The 18807-nt window shown below is 39.6% G+C and overlaps 1 protein-coding gene and 1 pseudogene across 1 annotated transcript; both read left to right on the top strand.

Moving 5' to 3' along the window:
* The first annotated feature begins 4848 nt into the window (after positions 1–4848).
* On the top strand, positions 4849–5241 carry LOC115956809 (annotated as a pseudogene).
* Positions 5242–12363: 7122 nt separating this feature from the next.
* On the top strand, positions 12364–13707 carry LOC115956808. The gene is made up of 2 exons (XM_031075095.1): positions 12364–12527; positions 12621–13707. Exons 1-2 carry the CDS (start codon positions 12364–12366, stop codon positions 13705–13707), a joined length of 1251 nt encoding a protein of 416 aa, XP_030930955.1.
* Positions 13708–18807: the final 5100 nt, after the last annotated feature.

Genomic DNA, 18807 nt, shown 5'->3' with positions numbered 1-18807 from the left:
TTTTAGAGATCCACTACAGATGATTCTTTGGCCCAGTAAAAAATTTCTCATATTATTTGTAGTGCACCTTAGATTTGATTTTAAATGTGTTTGGTTAAACATTTTATTTTTTGGCCCAATAAGGTTGTAAGTGGTAAAAAGATACATGAGTTAAATGCCATACAATTAAATGAATGTCAACGAACTCACTTGATTTGATTGAAAAAGCTTGCTTCCCTTTCTCATCATTCTCTATTCATTAGCTTGTGCAATACACGGGAAAAATACTTGAAAAAAAAAAAAAATAGCACCGATGACAATATTCATATCCACAACATCTCAACGATCATCACCTATAACAGCACTGATTCTATTTGCTATTTTATTTTCAGTGCCATGAACGGGAATAAGAGATCCAATTCTATGATGATTTTGGCTATTTAAACGAAAAACGTATGAAGCAGTGCCATTATTCATAGAGCGATCAATAGTACCCTCCAAAAAAAATGAATGCGAAGAGAGTTATAAATTCTTATCCCTATTCAAAATTTGATCGACCCCTGATAATTACTCATATTGAGTAATCTTCCAAAAAAAGGTGGAGGGTCTTTCAAAAAACTAAGTTCAATTAATTCGTATGTGAAAGTGAGGGGAATTAGGGAAACAGCCATTGTTGCATGCGTATCTGACAACTTGAAAACCTCTTCATAGGAGAAATTATAAGATCTACATGGTGGATAAGTGATGTGGTCTATCATTCCACTAAAAAACTTCTACTTATTTAAAATTGTTAGTTAGAAAATTTTTTTAAACAGAAAATAATTACAGACTCAGCAATTTTAAACAAGTGAAAGTTTTTTAGTGGAATGATAGATAAATGACGTGGTCCACCAGAGGACCTTATAATTTCTCCTCTGATAGCCCGGATATTAGGCTTTTTTTTTTTTTTTTTTTTTTTTTTTGGGTTTTAGGCCAGCTCCACCATCGATCTTTTAATTCTTTTCCATTTGGGACCTCCCATTGTGAGCTATTCTCCCACTTTTACATACAAACTAGTCGCAAACCCATGTGATGGGTAAGAATAAATAATTATATTTTAGTTATGGTATAATTTACTCGTTAGCATTTCCTTTTATAATTTGTTCTTCAAAAAAATTAAACAATTTCTAAAATTATTTTTCATTTATCTATCTCAAAAAAATATCATCATTTTATTATTTGGATTGTTTGATTGATATTATTCATTTTTTAGGCGGTCCATATTTTGATACATTATGTTATTGTGTGTTATTCCTATTCCTAATTTGTTTTTCCTGTACAACTAAACTGTTTGAGTTTCAAATACATTATTCAAAATTTTCATTCTCTTAAAAAGATATTATTATATTTATAAGACAAAGTTTTCCACTAAAGGGAGAAAGGTACGGGAAACACTTAAAGAAGCCCCCAAACACGCAAAGAGGAATGACATTGAGGGGCAAGCTATCCTAACTTCAGTGCTACTAACCATGGAAAACTAGAAAACAAAGGAAGAGAGAAGATAATCCTAAAAGCCCCAAAACAAAAAAGTAATCAGAAACCAAGCACAATCTATCTATGCCATAGAAAGTGAAGGAAAAGAGAAAAGACAAACATACCTCAAAGGAAGCTCAACCACAAAATGAGAAAGCTTGAAGAAAATCGCAAGGATAGATTGGGGAAGAAGAAGCACAGAGCAATGATTGAGAGTTGGATAAAGTGAAGGGGAAAAGGGAAAGAGAGGAAGTTTAAAAACTAGGTACAAAAAACTAAAATTCAACGGGAAATCCAAGAGTCACACAAATGGGGCATTAACTCCACTGATTAGAACACGCCACATGGCCACGATGTGTGTAATGCCACCGCTATGCATTAAATGTGGAATGAAACCCTAAGAGTCATGTCCAGTAAAAAAACCTTTCATCTTCTGATGATCATCTTGCACGCCATAACGACCACAGAGCCTGGGGCGCAACTGATGGGACTGACGAAACCACGTCCCTTGGAAGACCTCATCAAGTACATTCGTCCACCTCAACACAACATGGACGAAGGCAGGCAAGTCATTAATAAGAGGATTTAGTACTTTAGATAATTACCAACTAGCTGTCAAACTATTGGAGCCTCTTCAAGACTCGCATTAATAAGCCCTAAGGCATTACAGGAAGAGCACTAAAACCACAATTAAGGCCCCAACGGCTAGAAACCATGAAGCTATATATATAGACACTCATCAGAGGTAAAAAAGGTACATAAGATTCACCCAAAAATACTCTAATATTCAGAACTTTCTTATTATTCTCAAAAAGCTTCCATATACTGACTTTGGCATTAGAGACGTTATGGCAGGCACCACACCGGTGACCCCCTTAGAAGAGACTTTGTCCTGGGTTTGCAGGAATAGTGACGAGGATTCATCTCCATCTAGACAAACCAACTGGGCTGACGATCTTACACACCATCATAAATGCTTACTATAAATGTGTAACGTATATTGGGTTCGTCCATGACAATTGATACTTCTGATAAAATTTGAACTCATCAAGGTACATTCATGCACATCATTTGGGTGGTTTTGGAAGAGGTTTCATCCAACATTCCTTGGATGATCTCTCCTATATCAAGGCCTTGCTTGAAAATATAGCATGGGATGGTACATGACTACATTCTTTTACAAGTTATTCATTCTCATTTGTAATGGCTAATGCGTTGTAAATCGGTGTTCTTATGTGCATTATGTCTTTGTTACCGTTGCTTCGTCTGTTACTCTTTGGCATAAATGCTTACTATAAATGCATAATGTGTATTGAGTTTGCCCATAACAACTGATAGTTCTGATAAAATTTGGACTCATCAAGGTACATTCATGCACATCATTTGGGTGGTTTTCGAAGATGTTTCATCCAACATTCCTTGGATGATCTCTCCTATATCAAGGCTTTGCTTGAAAATATAGCATGGGATGGTACATGACTACATTCTTTTACAAGTTATTCACCTTCAAGTGAAATAAATATAAATCGTAAGGGATTAACAAATGCCTTTAGGATATTTATTAATGTGTTCCTTATCTTTCCTTTTAATTGGGGGCTGGACACAGGGAAGCATGACCGCCTTGACTTCCTTATCTATCACAACACCAATCCAGTCAGGAATAAACCCAATGCAGGGTACAGGGAAAAGATAGAGGGTATAACCCAGAACCATCAATAAATTAACAACAGAAAAGAGTATACATTGAACCAGTGGCAACTCTAGGAATTTTTCCCAAGGTGTTCTTATAAGTTCCCAATAATTTTTCCCAAGGTAGCAAAAGAATAAACAATAAACTATAAGTTCATTTAAAATATTAATAAAACTATTAATTATTATTGTTTAGTTGTTTCATTAATTTGTTTGTCTTTTATAAACTATAATTTGTTATATTGTTATTTCATTAATTATAAAATTATTAATTGTTATTTAGCCTAACATAATTTAATTTGTTTGTCTTTTATAATGTATTGATTAATTAAATTATTAATTATTGTTTATTAGTTGCTGTAAGGACTCAATTTGTAACGATTCCAAACTCGTATTAGGTTCGAACGCTAAAGGCCTAAACAATAAATTTGTAGAGCGTGGATATAAAAGAACTAGATTAACTTCAAAAGAAAAATGATTAAACTTAACATTTTTAGATGGATTAACACAAATATTACGATCAATTTCTCCTTGAAACAAACTAAGTTCTTTATTTCCTAAGGTTTTCCTCTAGGCGTCACTTGTGTAGAAGTTCCGATCCCCTCTCTCAATGAATTCTTCCATGTTATATACTACCTTCTTGGTGTCATCTTCACCACACACGTGTAGGTTGGATTCGGGAGATTCCTTCCTGTCCCATCCAACACTTCCTGGAACCTTCAACCAGCAGCTGTAAGGCTGCTTCATCACTGTTCAGGCATCACCTCCACATTAATGCGGCCAGAGAGTTGGTTGAGAGACAATTAATGTGGAGGCAGTAGTTGTTAAAGATATTTGTTAATATTTTCTTTCTTACCTTTGGTCCCATGTCCCACCTTTAGTGGTAATGTAGCTTTGAAGTGTGTTTGTAATAATATGGCATTCAGGTCGTTCTCGGACACATTGCCGAGAAGAATTTTGTCCTCAGACAAATACTGGACCCATCTCATGTGATATCTATTTCTCTTTTCATTTGGTTCCCCTTATAACCTTATATGGGCCTCTTCGGACGGTTTTACGTCCTCGGATGGGCCACAGGCCCAGTTAGCTTGGTTTTAATAATTATTGATTAACCGGCCCCCACAGTTGCTTTTCCCAATTAATTATTAGTTAATTAAATTATTGTTTATTAGTTGCACTAGCACACATCTCATCTCATGTGCATTTACTTCCCCCAATTCAAATATCCCACTCAACAGACAAGCCTCATGCTTGATACCCCCAATCACAAGAGCCAGCTGCCAATCAGAAAATTTCACAATCACAAATCACAATACACATTACACTAAAAGACAATTAATATCATACCAACACCAACGGATAGGATAAAGCCAAATTCAAAAAGTCAAAAACCAAGCAAAATATTAATAAAGTTAAAGTTTCAGCCAATCACAAATAAAAGTTAGTCTTAAAGAACAAAGAGAGAGAGACTCTCATTCATTTCATTTCAGTGATTTCATATAAAAAGAGAGAGAGACTGAGAGATCGAGAGAGAGTCAGAGAGAAAAAGAGAGAAAAGTTAGAAAAATGAAATACCTCACAATTTCTCCGACTCACTTTCACAGCGCCCTCATAGCTATTTCATACTAGCTCCTCAAACCCTAAGCTCCACCACCAGAGACCCAAAAGATGCCTCCAAAGCTCGATCCCTCATAGGTGGTGCACGTGTACGTCCGAGTCACCGGAGGTGAGGTCGGAGCGACGATCGGTCCACTGGGTCTTTCCTCGAAGAAGATTGGAGAAGACATAGCCAAGGAAACCGCCAAGGATTGGAAGGGCCTCCGCGTAACGGTCAAGCTAATGATCCAGAATCGTCAGGCCAAGGTGTCCGTGGTGCCCTCCGCCGCCGCGCTGGTCATCAAGGCGTTGAAGGATCCGAAGCGCGACTGGAAGAAGATGAAGAACATCAAGCACAACGGTATCATCTCGCTCGACGATGTCATCGAGATCGCTAAGGTGATGAAGCCTAGGTCTATGGCGAAGGATCTTAGTGGGACTATGAAGGAGATTCTGGGAGCTTAGGGTTTTGCTTTAGCCTTTAGTGATTTCTGATTTAGTGATTTGCTCTGTATTGGGGTTTTTTTTTTTCTTTTTCTTTTTTTTTTTCTTTTTTTGAGAATCCGTTAGGTTGCTATTGTTGGGCTTACTGTGGGCTTGATGTTGGGCTTGCCGTCCGTTTTTTTTTTTTTTTTTTTTTTTTTTTTTTTTTTTGAGAATCTGTGGGCTTGCCGTTTGCTTTGTTACCATTTTTTTTTTTTTTAAGATTTTAGTTCAATTTTTTTTTTGGTTTTTTTTTTTTTTTATTTTTTGCTTGAAAGTAGAACATATATATATATATATATATATATATTAATTTAAGGGTGTTCCTAATTTATTTTTAAGGGTAAACAAATAAAAATTTTAATTATTATATATAATTTTTTTTTTCAAGTCAGGGTGTTTTTGGGAACACCCTGACCATAACGTGGTGTCTCCATTGCATTGAACTAGGACTCATTGTCACCAAAACTGTGGACTCTATTTTTTTTGAGCTCTCTCTATCCGTCTGCTAAATTATCAAGATACTACGGTACTACCCATATTATATAATGGAGTGGTAGGTGAATTCTACTGCAGCACTAAAACAAATTTCCTTAATCATAGGATCCGTTTGGATTGAGCTTATTTTTACTGAAAGTGAAAACTAAAACTGAAAACACTGTAGCAAAATAATTTTTAAATGTGTGAATAGTATCGTGGGACCTATTTTTAATGAAAAAGTGGAATTTGTGGGTCTGTGAACAGTGCACCCATGCACTGTTCACGGTTGACTTGGTCAAAAAATGTAGCTGAAACCAAAAAAAAAAAAAAAAAAGAATTTAGAAAACGCAAACGCAGTTATAATTCGAATCCAAACACATACATAATTAGGATTTTTTTATTTTTATTTTTTATGAATGAGAAAACTTTTATTGCAACTCAAACAACTGGTTAAGCCCAATAGCAATAGTTGATAGACTCTTTGTGAAGCTCAACTAAAACTCAACAACTAATAAAGAACGAAAAGATCAAAGATACAGTCAGTGGCGGAGCCACACACAAAGGTGGGGGGGCCGAGCCACACACAAAATTTTAAAAAATTAATTTATAATATGTATATTATTTACATTTTAAAAAATATAGCATGTAAAAATTGAAGTTGGGCCTCCTAAATTTTGAGTTATTTCAATGGTGCTCTTAAAAGAAAGAGAAATTATATTAAAATCATATAATTTAAGAGGTTTAACAAATTAAACTATGTAGAAAATGATAAATTTTTATACATGTCTAATAGAAGAAATATATGACTTTTATATATTCATTGAAATTTAAAAAATGATAAATTCTCTTATTAAATTAATTTATATACATGTGTGTATAGAGACTTGTCTTAAACTAATACATTAACATCACAACTTGATCCCTCCAAATCAAAATTTCTAGCTCTGTCCTGGATACAGTGAGGAATTCTCCATATTTAAACGGCACAACTTCCTATTTATAATAGTTTTTTTCAATGGTTCAATCCTTTACACCAAGACAATAATAAATGTCATATCATTTACGACACTTTCAACTTCCTACGGAGCTTACACATCGCATCACGATAAAGCAGGAGGTGATTAAGACTTGCAGAGTCAACTTGATAGTTCCCAAACTGTTCAGTTGTTGGCCCTGCATAATAATACTCGGTTCCTTTCATTTATTAGCCTAGTCGACAAATCCCAATAATTGAAGCTAGGCATCATCCCGTGATCTTTAAGGCTTCTCATTTTGATTTACGCTCTCTTGATCCCGTTTTTAGTCTGAAAAATGACACCAAATCTCAATTTTGCCAGATTTTGTATCTTAGCAAAACCTAGGTACAGTAGCAGATGTTAATTTTTAGGTTCACTTCTTAATTTTGTTAGATTTAGAGCAACCACATCAGCTCGTGGAAAAGATTCTATTTATTTTACACAAAAAACTTACTTTTTTTTATTTTACACTATCATTTTTACAAAACACCCACATCAGTTTATCTATTTTACAAGACTTTTCAATAAAATATTCGTTATTCATCAATTTTTTATTATTTTCCCTAATGATTATACTTTTTTAATTTAAACATATATTTTAAGTAAACTACCAACACCGGTGGCTCGACCAATGGAGCCGCTTGTGGTGGAGGTCTGATGGCCTACCGAATTGGTGTCTCCGACCATTGTACCACCATCACCGGTTGGCCGATTGTTGTAATAGTGTCTCCGATGACCGCCGCCGAATCGATGTCTCCGACGACCGCCATCGAATCGATGTCTCCGACCACCGTATTGCTAGAATCGATGACCGAACTGATGCTGTCGAATTGATGTCTCCAATCAACGGTCATATTTTTTTTTTTTTTTGACCCAACGGTCATAATTTTTATTGTTATATCCACCAGTCATAATTTTGAAATTCAAACGGTAAATTCAAACCTAACTTTAAACCCAATGGTAAATTCAAACATAAATGTCATATTTTTTTAACTTTAAATCCAATGGTAAATTTAAACCTAAAGGTCATATTTTTTAACTTTAAACCCAATGGTAAATTCAAACCTAAAGGTCATATTTTTTTTAACTTTAAACCCAATGGTAAATTTAAACCTAAATGTCATATTTTTTTTTTTTAAACTTTAAACCCAATGGTAAATTCAAACCTAAAGATCATATTTTTTTTTTTTAACTTTAAACCCAATGATAAATTCAAACCTAAACGTCATATTTTTTAACTTTAAACCCAATGGTAAATTCAAACCTAAATGTCATTGTGGGGCCCAAATAATTTATAGGCCAGGCCCATTTACCTGTGGGGAGTCCAAAGGCCCAAGCCGAGGAGGGCTATGGCCCAAACTCGATAATATAAAGCACAAGATGGCCATGGGGTACAGCTGAGGATAGTTCAGTTCTCGGCAGACCCAAAGTCCTACCAGAAAGAGGGGCAAAAACGGTATAGGACTAAGTTTGAAAGAAAATCTAAAAATATCCAGGGAAAGCTGTCCTTACTGCCATTCAATACTCTGCACCTGACAGAGCCGTATTCTTCAGCTTTTACAACCACCCCCAACGACTTTGGGTATGGGCTGATGGGACAAGTATCAGCCTTGGAAAGGTTGACCCTATACGTGGACGAAGGACAGTGAACGCAGGCCAGTATAAAAGGAAAAATGAGTAATCTAGAACAGGGGCTGGGAAAAAGGGCCAAAAACTAGAGCCTCCCAGCCCGCCTCCAGGAGAAAGACTCCTAAGGCGAAGACAACCTAACCATGTATGCATATCACGTAAAACCCACCGTTTGGCGACCAAGACCTAACCTTTCAAACCCACGCTCTACAAATGATGTTGTTTGGGCCTTTTTACGTGCGAACCCAACACTGTTACGGTCCGCCCCGAATCGTGTCCTTACAATTAGCGCCGTCTGTGGGAAGGTTTGTGTCTTGGCACTGGTGGTGGGTTGATACCATCCTTCCCATCATTTTCAGTAGTCGGATATAGTGTTTTAGAGTAAAGTCCCACCAGGGGCTACGTTTCTTCACTAGGGGCTGCGCTTTGTAGCGTCAATAGCACGATTGGTTCCAGGGGCTTGGCCGAGTGGCTGGTCCCTTTAAACCAAGATCCTACGCCATAGCCGAGGGGATAATTCCCCCAACTACTTATCAAAACTGGGTTTTGGACAGAACCAAGGCATTGCATGGTCCTCGGACTCAAGTCTATGGGGAAACCAACTACTTGGATGAGAAAACTGGGTTTTGGACAGAACCAAGGCATTGCATGGTCCTCGGACTCAAGCCTATGGGGAAACCAACTACTTGGATGAGAAAACTAGGTTTTGGACAGAACCAAGGCATTGCATGGTCCTCGGACTCAAGCCTATGGGGAAACCAACTACTTGGATGGGGTTTTGGACAGAACCAAGGCATTGCATGGTCCTCGGACTCAAGCCTATGGGGAAACCAATTACTTGGATGAGAAAACTGAGTTTTGGACAGAACCAAGGCATTGCACGGTCCTCGGACTCAAGCCTATGGGGAAACCAACTACTTAAATGAGGAAAAGATTGAATTTTGTAAGGTTGGCTACTTAATAATAATTCTAAGTTACTCAATCCTCGGCTCAAATACTGTAAAAGGTTAGTGCCAATAGGAGTGTTAAGAAGATGGTGAAACACCCCACTATTCAGTGGCATAGGGGGGCAGTTCATTTTGCGGGTGATATGTCCTCGGATGGTTACTTCCTACACTGCATCGGGCATTGAGCTATCATCTCGGCTAGTTTTGGGGTAAGTATCATTTTTCACAGGTCGGCATTATTGTGCCAAACAACTCTATTAAAGTTGTGGTGGTATCTTTTTCTTAGCAAGCATTTTGGCCCTAGGTGTCATTGATTCAAATGCTATATTATTGTGCCGAACAGCACTTGCAAATTCATAATAGCGCCTTTCTCTTTGATAAAGGATTAGAGCCCCAAGTATTGAACTCTAAGGTCGGCGGTATTGCGCCAGGCTGACTCAGTAAGCTCATCATAATGATCTTTCTTTTCCTGCCTAATGGGAGTTTCACCCCTAAGTATCACTTGTTCAATTCATTATTATTAAGCCAGATTGTTTTTATAAACACAGAGCGAGATCTTTTTATTAACTGGGACTTTGGTCCTAGACGTCAGCCACGGTTTAAAAATAAAAAGAATTCACAAGATTGTATGTCTATGCATTGCGCTATCATTTCAAAAATATAGAGAAAGAACATGTGAAGTAAAGTGATAACAATTTTTATTAATATAAAGATGTATTACAACGTACAAAGAGGGGCTTAGACAAGCCTATACAAAAAGTAGATTGCCAAAACAATAAAAAAAAAAAAATACATTAAGTAAACAGTCAGATCTTTTTTTAAACTCGTCTCCGAAGTCCTTCCAAACTCTGTCTCAGTAGTGCCCATATCGAGAGAAGGACCTTCTTCGGAAGAAGATAGAGGAGATGAATGAAGAAGATGGAGGAGATGAATGAAAAGAAGGAGGAGAAGAAGAGGGAAGAGATGAAAAGAAAGAAAAAGGAGTAAAAGAGGGAGAAGGAAAAGCATCAGGATGGATCTGGTGGTGGAAAGAAGAAGAAAGAGAGGCAAAAGGAGGCACCAGTGAACGAAGAGAGGAAGAAACAGGGGCACTTAGCCTCTGCCTCAGTCCTGACTCCTAACACACTGGTGCCATGTTAGGTATGCTCATGAGAGAGCGGTTGGTACTGATGATGAGTGTCCTCGACTCAGTCACGCCGAAAGTCTGACGTGACGAGTTCCTGCTTCGGATTTTGGCTGAAAGGAAGGTGAGATAGATTTTGAGTCTTCGCCATCCCTGCCCTGACCGAGCTATTACGAGCTTTATTGGAATGTGGTGTTTATGGGGGGGGGGTATGGTTCCTTCATTACTCGTTGTTATGGTGAACGTATTATGATTTAGTGTATAACTAGTAGGTAAAGTAAACGCTAAGGGAGGCTAAGGATTTCAGATCTCAGAAGGATAAAAAGGGTCTCTGTACGAGAGTGATAGCCACCTACTCATCTTCTTATAGGAAGGGCGAAACAGAAGGTATTAAATTTGTCCAGGTTTCCAGAAGAACCTATAAACAAAGACGTATCCGTTCCACTTCCCCGCCTCATCAAACAAACCGTCGAATTTAAATAGTCTCGTAAATAGAAGTCATTAAAAGCGCGTTTTGGATAACCAAACGGCGAAAACGCGTCAGGAGTAAGATCAAAAGAATGTCTCGTAGACCGGTACATTTCCTGGGCAGATGGAGAACCGCCAGCATTAGTAAAAGGTCGAATTGAATGAGCCATAATAAAGGCTCGATATTACCAAAATCCCCCTTTCCAACCAGGAGGTTGGACAACAGGGTTTTGAGGGGCTATTGTGGGGCCCAAATAATTTATGGGCCAGGCCCATTTACCCGTGGGGAGTCCAAAGGCCCAAGCCGAGGAGGGCTATGGCCCAAGCTCGATAATATAAAGCATAAGATGGCCATGGGGTACAGCCGAGGACAGTTCAGTTCTCGGCAGACCCAAAGTCCCACCGGAAAGAGGGGCAAAAACGGTATAGGACTAAGTTTGAAAGAAAATCTAAAAATATCCAGGGAAAGTTGTCCTTACTGCCATTCAATACTCTGCACCTGACAGAGCCGTATTCTTCAGCTTTTACAACCACCCCCAACGACTTTGGGTATGGGCTGATGGGACAAGTATCAGCCTTGGAAAGGTTGACCCTATACGTGGATGAAGGACAGTGAACGCAGGCCAGTATAAAAGGAAAAAGGAGTAATCTAGAACAGGGGCTGGGAAAAAGGGCCAAAAACCAGAGCCTCCCAACCCGCCTCCAGGAGAAAGACTCCTGAGGCGAAGACAACCTAACCATGTATGCATATCACATAAAACCCACCGTTTGTCGACCAAGACCTAACCTTTCAAACCCACGCTCTACAAATGATGTTGTTTGGGCCTTTTTACGTGCGAACCCAACACTGTTACGGTCCGCCCCGAATCGTGTCCTTACAGTCATATATATATTTTTTTAACTTTAAACCCAATGGTAAATTCAAACCTAAAGATCATATTTTTTTTAACTTTAAACCCAATGATAAATTCAAACCTAAAGGTCATATTTTTTTTAACTTTAAATCTAATGGTAAATTCAAACCTAAAGGTCATATTTTTTTTAACTTTAAACCCAATGGTAAATTCAAACCTAAAGGTCATATTTTTTAACTTTAAACCCAATGGTAAATTCAAACCTAAATGTCATATATATTTTTTTAACTTTAAAACCAATGGTAAATTCAAACCTAAAGATCATTTTTTTTTTTTTAAACTTTAAACCCAATGATAAATTCAAACCTAAAGGTCATATTTTTTTTTAACTTTAAATCCAATGGTAAATTCAAACCTAAAGGTCATATTTTTTAACTTTAAACCAATGGTAAATTCAAACCTAAAGGTCAAATTTTTGAAATTCAAACTCAAGTCACATTCTTGCTCTATAAATATGACCATTTTCTCTCTAATTTCCACCCACTTCTACAAAATTATCTATTCCATTCGGTTTTTGTTATCTCTTAATGGATTTCCATTATGACATTGATTTTATTTTTCCAAATGATGAGCCTCCGTTTGACTCATCTTCTGATGATGATGAGATGGAACTTACTCTAGCTATTGCCATAGAAGAATTAAAGAATGAAGGAGCATCAACATCATGTCGTCGTTCGGTTCAACCTCGCAGGTTTATCTAGCGTAATCCTTTGCAAGGTCATGATAGGCTTTTCCATGATTATTTTGCTGAAACACCAGTGTATCCTCCTAATGTATTTTGAAGGAGGTTTCGAATGAGTCGTTCTCTTTTTCTACGTATCCATTCAAGAGTTGAAGCTACTGAACCATACTTTGTTCAAAAAAGAAATGCGGCTAACACACTTGGGTTGTCTTCCCTTCAAAAGATGATTGCTGCAATCAGAATGATTGCTGCAATCAGAATGATTGCTGCAATCAGAATGCTTGCTTATGGAGTGTCGGCTGATTTCATGGATGAATACAGAAGGATTGGAAAAACCACTGCAACAAAAAGCTTAAAAAAATTTGTTAAAGCGGTAGTTTCAATCTTTTCTGAAGAGTACTTGAGGTCACCAAACAACAATGACATTGCAAGGTTGTTAGCGGTTGGCCAACATCGTGGATTTCCAGGAATGCTAGGGAGCATCGACTGCATGCATTGGAAATGGAAGAATTGTCCAAGTAAGTGGAAAGGTCAATATATTGGTCATACACGTGATTCAATGATAATTTTGGAAATCGTGGCGTCGTATGACCTTTGGATATGGCATGCATTTTTTGGGTTACCGGGGTCTCACAATGACATCAATGTCCTAGAGCGGTCTTCTGTATTTTCTGAGCTTGCTGAAGGGCATGCTCCTCCGGTTAATTACTCGATAAATGGTTATAACAATTCAATGGGGTACTCTCTTGTAGATGGTATATGTCCATCATGGGCAACATTTGTCAAAACAGTTCCAGCACCACAAGACCGTAAAAGACAACATTTTGCTTCCGCACAAGAGGTGGTCAGGAAGGATGTCGAACGTGCATTTGGAGTACTTCAAGCGCGATTTGCAATTGTGCGTGGGCCTGCACGTTTTTTCCACCTTGAAACGCTTAAGGACATTATGATGGCATGTATAATATTGCATAATATGATCGTTGAAGATGAGCGACATACTTACCTTGGAGCAAATGACTTTAATTATGATCAAATCAACGATAATGGACCCGAATTGGTGTCACATAATCCCACTTGTAACCTTATGCAGTTCATTGAATGTCATAATTCCATTAGAGATAGAGGAATTCATTCTCAACTTCAAGCAGATCTCGTGGAGCATCTATGGCAACTGCAAGGCCAGTCGTAGGAATTTGTAATTCTAAATTTCTAAGCATTACTACTTTTATTTAATGTGAACCTTCGTTGGAATTTGAAATTTTCTAAGTTTAATATTACTAAGTTTCCAAAAAATTGAGACAACAAAAAGGCGTATATAAGTTGACAAACCCTTAGGTAAGTTTGTCAACTCAAGTTTAGTTGTAAACTTACACTAGATACTATCTTGATCATTGGTCATTTTTAACACAACTGCAGCTATTCAACAAAGCTTATATGCTTAGTAAATTAGTATATGTAGCCTAAAGCAAATACCTTTTCTACCATACATTGACATTCTATACCTAATAATTCATTTGCTAAAAGTCCATTCATAATTTATAGTTATTCAATAATTTAAAACGCAGCAGAACAATAATGTAGAACTATACAGAACAATAATTTTTCTTTGTTTATCTCAAACGGGGGTATTTAACCCCTTGCTAACAGCAGAAAAATAATGTAGAACTATGTAGAAAATCATGTCTGCAGAATTCAGAAAAATAACATTATGCAGAAAAATAACACTATACAAGTACAGCCACCTGTTGAGAAAGTGCAGAAAAATAACACAATGCAAGTACAGCCACCTGTTGAGAAAGTGCAGAAAAATAACATTATGCAGAAAAATAATTATGCAGAAAAATAACACTATGCAAGTACAACCACTTGTTGAGAAAGTGCAGAAAAATAACTGTGCGCGCCTGAAATGAGATTGTTGGGCTTAACCTCACTTGAGCTCACAACTTATTTATAAAGTGGGCTTTAGGATTTCCTACTTTGGGTCGTTCTTGGCACAAAAACTCAAAGTAATATCCCTCCTCCCTTCCTCAATGACTGTTTTTTCTCCCTTTTTTCTGAATCCCTTCTTCTTCCCCAACTTCTCCTATTTATAGCTTTAAGTTAGTAGGGAGATCATGATTACTGCCATTGTTAGTGCAATTGAAGGTCAATTATTATCTGTTATAAGTGGATGTTTAGGTGAGAGTGGAATGCAGCGATTATGGCTTTGGAACTTGGTTCCAATTCAGGTGAATATCCTCGGTAGTGATGTTCCCTGAACTACCGAGCATCCTATGGTACGTCCGGATAAGGTTTGTTCGGGGAATTTATGCCGAGCATAGTTTAGGGGCCGAGGCTCAAAACTCGTATTTCTTGAAGGTAGTTTCAAGCAGAGCTTAGAGTGATGGGGCCATGTCATTGGGCCTAAGCCTAAGGCCCATCTGGGTCTTGGGACCTCGGTGCCTTACATTAGCCCCCCCTTGATTCATACTCGGCTGCCGGGAAGAATCAAGGAGCCAACCGAGCCTTTTGGTTTCGAAAGTCCTACGGCCAGGGACTCATGCGGTTATGGCTTCTCATTAATGCTCTCCTCAAAAGATGCGCTATTTCGGGGGGCCAGGTTCAGTTTTTATTATTGCCTGACGGTTCGCAAACCGAAGCGGTGCACATGTCTGTTATCTTTGGCATTCGTAGGGTCTTTCATGAATCGTGCCCATTTATTGCTTGATTAAACGTTCCCATGCCCTCTTCTGCTCCTATAAATAGCTCTCTTCAGAACATTCTTTCACTTTTTCCACCTCTGATCTCTTGAGCATACTCTCTGCCGACCACTTCTTTATGCGCTTACTCACCAGCCCAGAGTTCCTTTCTTCGTTAGAACCCAAAGTAAGTTCTCTTCCCTTTCCTATTCCTTCAGCTTATTTCTTCGAGTTCCCTTTCATAGTATTAAGTTTCAAAGATGGGTTACTCTTATCTCCTGGAGACCCTGGCTGCCTTGGCCACCTTTAGGCAAAAGTTTAATGTCCCCGATGACGTGGAAGTGGCTTACTACCACGAGAGTGAAATCGCTCTCCACCGAGGGCATGGTACAACCTTTTTTCCTTTAATGGCAATTCTAGAGGGTGGGGTTAGGTTCCCCGTGGATCCCCTTTTGATAAACACACTTAGGTACTACGAGCTGTGTCCCGACCAGCTTACCCCCAACTTTTACCAGGTAGTTAGCTGCGTTAGTAGGTTGAACCACACCTTTGATTTACAGTTAGATTACCATGATATTAACCACATGTATAGTCTCTGTGCGAACAAAGCTTCCAACTTTTACCTAAAAACTAGAGATAATCGGGTACGACTGATATCATGCCTACCTAATTCGAATAGGAACTCGGCCGGGGAGTTTGTTCGGGTGCGTGGCAACTGGTTTGCCGGGGAGGTCCCCTGCCCTCTTTCACGGCCTGAAGTGGGTTCATACCAATCTCTTGACCTAACCGTTCCCCCCCCCCCCTTTTTCCTTTTATTTCTTCTTTATTGACGTAGATTTTCGTTATCGGATATTGATATAACATTTGTTATTTTGTAGACGACAAAGTGTTCGTTCCGGACATCAGAACAGTCCATGTAAAAGACTTAAACTTTATCCTCCGTTTTGAGGTATTCGTGCACTAGGACGGACAGCTCCGAGCCTCGCACCTGATCCTTGGAGTAGAGCCCGTTTATTCCACCTGGCAGTCCTTTAAACAGGCGCTATTGGTTGACAATCCACTTCTGTCGTACATCGACGTTCGGTACGTGAATTTTCTGCCTCCGAAGCTTACGACCGAGGAGGCGAGGGAGTTCGGAAAGCGCTACACCTGCTCGGACGAGTTAGCTCCTTTGCGGGATGAGTTTGCGGAGCGCATGTCTCGGCGTCTTTGAGAGTTAGCTCATGAGGCCATTCAAGAAGAGGCCCTTGTTCAAGAGCAAGCTTAGCTCGAGAACCCTGTTGCGGAGGTCGAGCATCCTGCACTTGAAGCAACTAACTTGTCGGCTACAGATACCCATCTTGGCGAAGACATGGTGGCTAGGAGGGTCATGACCATTGATCGTTTCGTGCTCGGTGCACGGTAGCCCACCCAACCCCCACCTTCTCAGGGTCGAAGCCAGGTGCCTCCCCCTCCATCCTCTTCTCAAGCTGGACGAGCTCGGAAAAAATAGAGGGTTACTGATCGACCGTCTACGGGTCCGTGAGACGCTGCCGTCCAGACTCCTCCCCGGCCAACAGGAGGTATCGTCATTCACTAGCCGCAAACCCAGGTCGGGCCGGGCGTTGCGTCCTCCTCCCGAGCCGCACCAGCGTGGAAGCCTAAGTTTTTGCTGAACGGCAAGCCTCTGCCTTCAACCGCCTGTGTGCGGATGTGGGAGAAAGGCGAGGGTGGTCGCATTGCTTAGACCCTGGCCGAGGGTCTTCTTCTTCCTGACGACGTGCATGCTTTTGAGGACGGGTTAGAGGAGTCCGTGGGGCGCCGATTAGAGTGGCATACTATTGCAGTAACTCCTTGTTCATCTATTACTTTCCATACATTTCTTTTCGTTTCCGTACTAACTTCTGTGTTTGTCAGGCTGCTCAACTGGCTCACATACTGGCTGGCCGTGCAAAGGATCTTGCCGAGGAGGTCGATCGTGAGAAGAGGGCGCGGGAGTCAGCTGCCAAAACAGCGAAGGAAAAACTGAAGGTAGCTAAATCTGCCGAGAAGAAGGCTGCTGCCGCGGAGAAGAATAGAGTGTTGGCGGAGAAGAGATGCTCAGAGCTCTTGGCTAAGCAGAACGAAACAGACGTGAAGCTAGCTGAAGCGATTAGCCTAAACACCTCCCAAGCCGAGGAACTCACCGACCTGAGGGCAGCTCTGGGGGAGGCCTGTGAGCAAAAATGGTACAACGAGGGGTTTGCCGATGCCGAGAAATCTGCGGAACTAGTGGTGGCCCAAGCTCGAAGGTTGGGTTTTGAGGCTGGGTGGTTTGCCGCCCTGCAAGCTCTAGGCGTTCCCGAGGATTCCCCCCTGAGAGACCCCGGCCAGATTCCCTTTCTGAGCCTCGTTACTGCCGTGCAGGACCCAACAGTGCCCACTAAGAAGAAAGAAATAGCAAGCATGAGGGAGCTGGTGGAACAGATTGATGCTCATGCAGTGCCAGATGAGATGGAAGCAACCAACATCCCGACTGTACAAGACCTACTCGGTGAGGACCTGCATTTTCCCGTGATCGACCAGCGGCAGCACGAAGTGACAGATCCAACCAGGCCCTCCACCTGATTAAGTTACTTGCTGTCTAGCTCTTTTCATGCTTTTACTTATTTTTACAGCATTTTTTACTTTATTTTATTATTGGTATATTTGCCTATGTCACTGGGTTGTGGTGACTGAACAATTTCCTTATTTCGCGAGGATGACCCGTAAACGATTACCGAGTTTTGGCGATGAGACATTAATTTAGCTTTTAACTTTTTGAATGACGTTCTATTCATTGCGTGTTTGCTTAGATTATGTCTGCGAGTGTTTCATTTTGACCCTCTGTGCTGCCTTTCTTTATCTATTTTTGTGGTTATTTCTTCTGTAGTAAGTTGGGTCGGGAGCTGCCTGCTCGGTGGGTTAAATCATGCCTTAATATATCGCGTTCATACAACGAGAGTTAGTTTCCCTGACCATAAATGGCATGATGCCTCAAAACCTGTTGCACGGTTCTCCCTTGCTTGGCGATTTTGGATGATCCGAGAATGAAATTGCAGTTAGTGTTTGTAAGGGTGTTAAGGGTTCCACCTGCTCAGCGATTTTGATCGAACCGAGGACGGGGCTTCTGTCCTTAGAGTGTTTTTTTTTTTTTTTTTTTTTTTTTTTTTTTTTTTGTAACGATAAGGTTTCCACCTACTCGGCGATTTTGATCGAATCGAGGATGAGGCTTCTGTCCTTAGAGTTTTTTTCTTTTTGTAACGATAAGGTTTCCACCTGCTCGATTTTGATCGAACCGAGGATGAGGCTTCTGTCCTTAGAGTTTTTTTTTTTGTAACGATAAGGTTTCCACCTGCTCGGCGATTTTGATCGAACCGAGGATGAGGCTTCTGTCCTTAGAGTTTTTTTTTTTTTTTTTTTTTTTTTTTTTTTTTTTTTAACGATAAGGTTTCCACCTGCTCGGCGATTTTGATCGAACCGAAGATGAGGCTTCTGTCCTTAGAGAACTTTTTTTTTTTTTTTCCCACCTGCTCGGTGATTTTGATCGAATCGAGGATGAGGCTTCTGTCCTTAGAGTTTTTTTTTTTCTTTTTCTACAAAACATGCAATTT

The sequence above is a fragment of the Quercus lobata genome, chromosome 8, assembly GCF_001633185.2.
Source record: "Quercus lobata isolate SW786 chromosome 8, ValleyOak3.0 Primary Assembly, whole genome shotgun sequence".
NCBI lineage: Eukaryota > Viridiplantae > Streptophyta > Magnoliopsida > Fagales > Fagaceae > Quercus > Quercus lobata.
The sequence above is the reverse complement of the archived record's forward strand: the minus strand, read 5'-3'. Positions and strand labels throughout refer to the sequence as shown.

Coding starts and splice junctions, on each gene's coding strand:
- LOC115956808 (XM_031075095.1), top strand. CDS start 12,364: ATGGATTTCCATTATGACATTGATTTTATTTTTCCAAATGATGAGCCT. Junction 12,528..12,620: donor CGTTCGGTTCAACCTCGCAG/GTTTATCTAGCG, acceptor TGTATTTTGAAG/GAGGTTTCGAATGAGTCGTT.